General features: G+C 35.4%; 1 protein-coding gene across 1 annotated transcript; it reads left to right on the forward strand.

Moving 5' to 3' along the window:
- Window positions 1-4,433: 4,433 nt before the first annotated feature.
- On the forward strand, window positions 4,434-5,354 carry LOC110031104. Its single transcript, XM_020734148.1, has 3 exons — window positions 4,434-4,763; window positions 4,839-4,976; window positions 5,049-5,354. The coding sequence occupies exons 1-3, from the start codon at window positions 4,713-4,715 to the stop codon at window positions 5,163-5,165; spliced, it is 306 nt and encodes a 101-aa protein (XP_020589807.1). The 5' UTR covers window positions 4,434-4,712; the 3' UTR covers window positions 5,166-5,354.
- The last annotated feature ends 634 nt before the right edge of the window (window positions 5,355-5,988 follow it).

Consider the following 5,988-nt stretch of genomic DNA (forward strand, 5'->3'; position numbering starts at 1 on the left):
CATGCCATCTTATTTAAATATAGCGTAGAGTTCTAGAAAACTTGTTAAATGTAAATTTTGATCCTAAGATGGTGTCCCCCAAACTGATTATTTGCACAATTTGTATAATAGCAGTTTTAAATTTAAATGAGTTAGCCGCTACAATAGGGTTTGTATGCTTAAGTGAATTTCATATGTTGTAGGTTTTTCATAATCCCTTAATGGTTTTTGTACATTTTGATGTCCATTTACTACATTTTGATTTTCAAAATTATTATGGGAAGTGTTTTCCATTTCTTCTAAATTGTAAAGTCCTTTTTGTTTTCTAATTCTTCTAATTTTTCATTCTAATTTAGAATTGTAGGGTACTAAACCTTTGGATCTTGACTTAGGCATGCAAAAGATAAATTTTCAGAAAAAGAAACAACTTAAACAAAATAAATACTAAAAAATTTTAAATTTTTCAGTTTTTTCATTTTTTAAAATTTTCAGTTTTTCAAATTTTTTGATTATTTTTGAGTTTTTTCAATTTTTTTCCTATATTTTGAAAGTTTTTGAAAATAAATAAGTGCTAAAAATTTTGTTTTAATTTTCATAAAATAAATCTACAGTTCAGATAAAGTTTCTTAAGTCAAAAATTTCGTTGATTCCCCGACAACGAAGCTAAAAACTTGACCTAACCCACAATTACGCAGATTTTGTTAACTCCAAATGATTGTCAAAAACTTGACCTAAATTATATTCAACAACTAGTTTGAATAAATGAAAATAAATAATAAAACTTAACACTAGAGGTTCTATGCAAGTATACATATCGTTTCAAGTAATATAGAATTTTTCTTAAAAACTCCAGTATCGATCTCACGAGGAATGTTGAAATTCTTATAATACTGACTTGCAAAACTTCTATCTAATTTGTAGATATTACAATAGGAAAACAGTTTTGAAATGTTGGTAGCAGTTTAACACTAAATTTATGCAGAAAATAAAAACAGAGATTAAGAAATTGATAAAGTTTAAGAACTAACACAGTTAAAAAGATTTTAAAAGAGAGTTTGAAATATTATAAAAATTTCCCCTTGCAAAGAGATGTTAATCAATGTAGGAATTGAAAGAAGAAAAAGATAAAATGTTGTATGGTGCCAAATAGGAGCATTTCTATTCTTTAACCCCTCTCAGTGCTTGCAAAGAACATTGGCTAATCTGAAGTCTCTCACCAACTTGTGTAGTAGTGTTGGGTAGATTATAGGCTCCCAATTCTAGATTACACACTGTGCCCACTCTATAAGACCTATTAGGGACCCTTACGATCAAAACTCTAGACTAAATTGATAAGAGAATCTAGTGTGTCACCGTAGAAACATCAATTCTATGCCCATCAAAACTTATCTCCCTATTTATTTGCACTCTCCTCAACTGATTGCAACGGCTCTACCAAAGTTGAAATGTGGTACTCACTAATTGGTGAAATCATAGCCCTCCCGGGTCATTATGTTTCTCAACAGATTTTAACTATACAAATGGACATTTTGTAAAGCCAATGAAGAATCAATAAAAATACCATCACAATTTTTTAAAAATAAAAAAAGATCTATAAATCATTCTCATCCTACAAAATTAACATACCAACAAGCTATGACAAAGGTTTTTGAAGATCTCATTCACAACTAAGTGGAAGGTTACATGGATGATTTGGTCAACAAAAGAAAAGGAAAAATAGACCAAAATAGACCACTTGTTTGATTTGTAGACCACTTGTTTGATTTGAGGATCATGTTCAAACGATTACAACGATATGACCTTAAGATGAATCCCTTAAAGAGCGCCTTTGGCGTTACCTCTAAAAAATTTCTAGGGTTTAGGGTTTAGGGTTTAGGGTTTCTTATATGCATGGAGAAAGAAAAGTGAACTACTCAGAATTCATGGAGATAAAACAAAAACACATAATTTGTATTGAAATCTAAGCCTTACAACAAAAACTTAAGAACAAATACAAGATACTTGTCTTTATGTCTTCTCCCTTAGCAAATACTGATGTTTTATTGCAGTAAATCTCTAAACACTCACACAAAACAAAGACTCTCACTCACATACACACGCACACACACAAGACTAAACCGACCCCTCCAAAATTAAACAAAGTGCTCCACAAAGTCTCTGAAAGGACTCTCTTTTCATCCATAATTCAGCCTTATTAATAAATAAGTAAAAATCACCGAGGGTCACTACAATCACCCCCTCAAAGTTATGTCAAATTCACTGGATAATCTAGAAAGTTGGCTATTTGCTCTATAGCCCCATTCAACCCATTTACTGGCACTATGACGCCATACAAAAACATCCGTTTTTGCTCAATTTTCTCCTCATTTTCTCCAAATGTTCATTTTATGTACTTGAAATCCAAAACATGCAAAATAACTTCACTTAAAGTGCAATGTCCTAAAAAATAGGCATAAAATGAACAAGAAATGTATACTAAAAATAAGCTATTTTTTAGTGGATCAGTGACAAAAAGGCAAAATTATGTGTCATCCAGAGATCCTAGCGTACCGAATCCAACACTTTCTTTTGAATTGGAGTTTTGTTGTTGATTATTCCATAATTGTTCAAAGAGGTGGGATCAGTCTGTCGACGCTTGTTTCAGTATTAAACCATGTTGAAAGAGCTTTTGAACATATGGGGAATAACATTCAACTGGAAGTTCCATTAATTTTAAGAAAATATCTTCTTGTGATTTTACATTTGTTTCAAAACTAGAAGAAGAAGAACCAAGCTGAAACTTAATGTAATTCATATCCTCACGATGGACTTCTTTGACCACCAAACTCTTGATATTTGAGGAAATCAAAGTTAGGGTCATAGCCTGTACATAGTGATTGATTATTTCATACATGGACTCATATTATTTCTTTTCTTCTTCATTCTTGAGGAAAATTTTGAATTGTGGCTCTTTTTGAGTCACTACCACTGTTGACTTTTTCTACTTTTCTTCCTCAAAACTGGAGTCCAAGATGATGTTGATCATCAAGGCTTTATTTATTTTGATGATTTTGTTTTCTCTCCCTCTTCCTCGTTCTTGAACTCGATCTCAAATGCAAGTTTTGTGGGAATCTCTACCCATCGGCTGCATTGCAACATGATATTCATTGATTTTCTTTTCTTCTTCCTCATTTTCTTCTTTAATTCTCACATTTATCTCCTTTTCTTTTGTATTTACTACCATGTCCCTGTAGAAAAATATCTTCTTCAGTGGGCCATAATATGCAACATCTTCATGTATGCTAATTTCATGTAACGAGAACGGTTGTAGATCACCTTTGACACAACATTCTTGTCCCTCGTGCGGGTACTTAATGCACTTGTGCAACAAGTAGAGAACCATCTTGTATTTATGGAGCCACGGTCGATAAAGAAAAAAATTGAAGGATGTCTCAGAATCTATGACATGGAATTTTGTTGTTGTCACCAAATTATTGATTTTCATGAGGAGCATAATTGAACCCACAACTCTTTCTCCTTATTGATTGAAGCCACTTACCATCATCTTGTCTGGCATGAGCGTACGAGCATCGATGTCTAGATAAGAAAATGTCCTCAGATTCATGATGTTTATTGAAGCACCGGGGTCAATAAACACCCTTAAGAGTGTGGCGTTGTCATTGTTCACCGAGATGTACAGAGGGCAACTATGTTCGGTAGTTCCCAACAACAGAAAATCATCAGAGAATGTGACTTTGGTCAGTCTTTCCAACGAATAAACCTCGTCTGAGGAAGTACTAGCAAGTTGAACCAAACAGATCTTGAGATCTAAGAGTTCTTTACTAATGCTTCTCTCATTTTTTTGAAGAGGAGCAGGGCATCGTAAATGCTCAATTGTGCTAGCAGTTTCCTCAAATGGGCTAGGTCATTGTAGTCCACATTGTTATGAAAATTGCCGACGTTCTATTGACTTGGTCTTTCTTATGCCAGTTGAATGGTTTCCTCAGACATGACCACTTGTTTTCCCTTTTCTTTGGGAGCCACTCTTGAGGGTAGAACTCTTCCGTTCCACATGTTAACTTCAATTATTTCTTCTTATGTTTGTGCCGAATGCTCTTCTGAGAGTGCTTCATTTGACTCTTTGTCTCTAAATCTGATGATTCCAACTCTATGAAAATCGGTGCTCCTCACAACTCAAGAATAACAGTGTTATCTTCAATTTTGTTGTCGCTACTATCATTGTTGTTGTCATTTTGATTTTTGTAAGACCCATCGAGGTCATGTACGATTTGAGAATTGTCTATGGAATCGAAATTGAATTGATTGTTTTTGAAGGTGTCATCATAAAAAATAGACGAAACATAATCAAACTCAAAACTCTTTGCAATAGACAAAGCATAATCGAACTCAAAACTCTTTGCATTAATCATCCCGCGGGGGGATGTGGGGGAAAGCCTATAAAGTCAAGGAATTGAGGGATTTCTCCTCATCCAAGATGACCAATGCAGGAGAATGGTAGAGATATAAAAAGGAATAGCAGCACTTGCGCTGCGAGGATCTCCTCTAGACCTTCACTTTCCTTTTTTTTTTTTTCTTTTTCTTTCCTTTCAAGTGACGGTTTTGTAGTTGACACTGCTTGCAACCTCAACGACCTTCTTAGAAGATCTGGTCCACGATACGGTACGCTGAAGTCGCATCCCTAGCTTGTTTTTGGCCTTTCCAGTCTCACACCTCGTCAAGCTCCGCCTTCCCTTATGGTGGTAATGGAAGACGTCCTAGCCAAGGGCAGGGAATCCTGCTATAAGGTACTAGTCCCCCTACCCTCTTCTTTTTCTTCTTCTTCTCTCTCTCTATATCTCATGATTGTTATCCATGGCTAGGCTCGGGACGCTTTCTATACCTGCTTGGAAAAGGAAGCGGACAAGAAGCCAACGGAGGTGGCGACCGTCGGCCTTCTATACCCCGCCGAATGCAAGAATTCCAGAGACGAATTCGTCAAGAGTTGCCGCCCCACTTGGGTATCCTTATTGCCTCTCCTTTTCTCTTTCCGAAACCATAAAAAAATCCTAATTTCTGATAGATTTTATCAGGTGAAGCACTTTGATCGTCAGTACTGCGCCAAGAAAAGAGTACAGAGGCTTCTCGACAACGACGAATCTCGCCGAGGTCCCATTTCGCTCCCACAGCCGTACACTTTCAAGCCTTAGCTACGTCCCAGCCTCGTACTTCCTCTTATCTCATTTTCTTCATGTCTATATGTATTGTTTCTCTGGTTCTGACTCCTGGTCGTCCAAAAAGCGGATTCGTGACATCTTGTCTGGGCTAGTCAGTAATTTAATTGCGCTTCGTGAGTGTAACAAATTTTTGATGCCATATTTCTTATTTTTAAACAGGTTCAAAATTTCAACCATTGTTGGTAATTATGAGCTGGTTTTAGGATGGCACATGATTAAATTTAAATTCTTGGATGTTTTACATTTATTAGCATTTTAAACTTTAGTTGCTACATATTTTTCACTGAACTCCATATTTACTAATATAACGGCTAAATTTTTATTAATGAAACAAAAGTAACACAACCAGCTACTACACTACACTTTCAATCTATAACAAAACCAAGCAATCAACGAAGATGGAGCAATCGTGCATATGAATCACATGTTACCTAAACAACATGGATTAACTTTGTATTCTTGTCTGCCAGAAGAGTCGAGAAAATCAAATCCAAAATGTTTTGAACACATGCTTCTTGCTCAGAAACCATAAGTTCATTTGTAAAACAAGCAAGCAGATAACACTGTTTATGATTTGAAGATAGGATATAGAAAGAGAGGGAAACTTTGATCTTTTGTGCAACGTAGGCCTGATTAATGGTTGTGAGCCACTCAGAATTTTTGTGATTGCGAGTGATTAGGCAGATATTGATCTTGCTATATATGATCATGGGGGTGTGCTGTAGGCAATATACTTGATTTCATTAAGGGAGCTGCCAACTTCTAACAGGACAAAGAAGAGGAATGGGAATTGAAA

This window comes from Phalaenopsis equestris, unplaced genomic scaffold, assembly GCF_001263595.1.
Source record: "Phalaenopsis equestris unplaced genomic scaffold, ASM126359v1 Scaffold000767, whole genome shotgun sequence".
NCBI classification, from domain to species: Eukaryota; Viridiplantae; Streptophyta; class Magnoliopsida; order Asparagales; family Orchidaceae; genus Phalaenopsis; species Phalaenopsis equestris.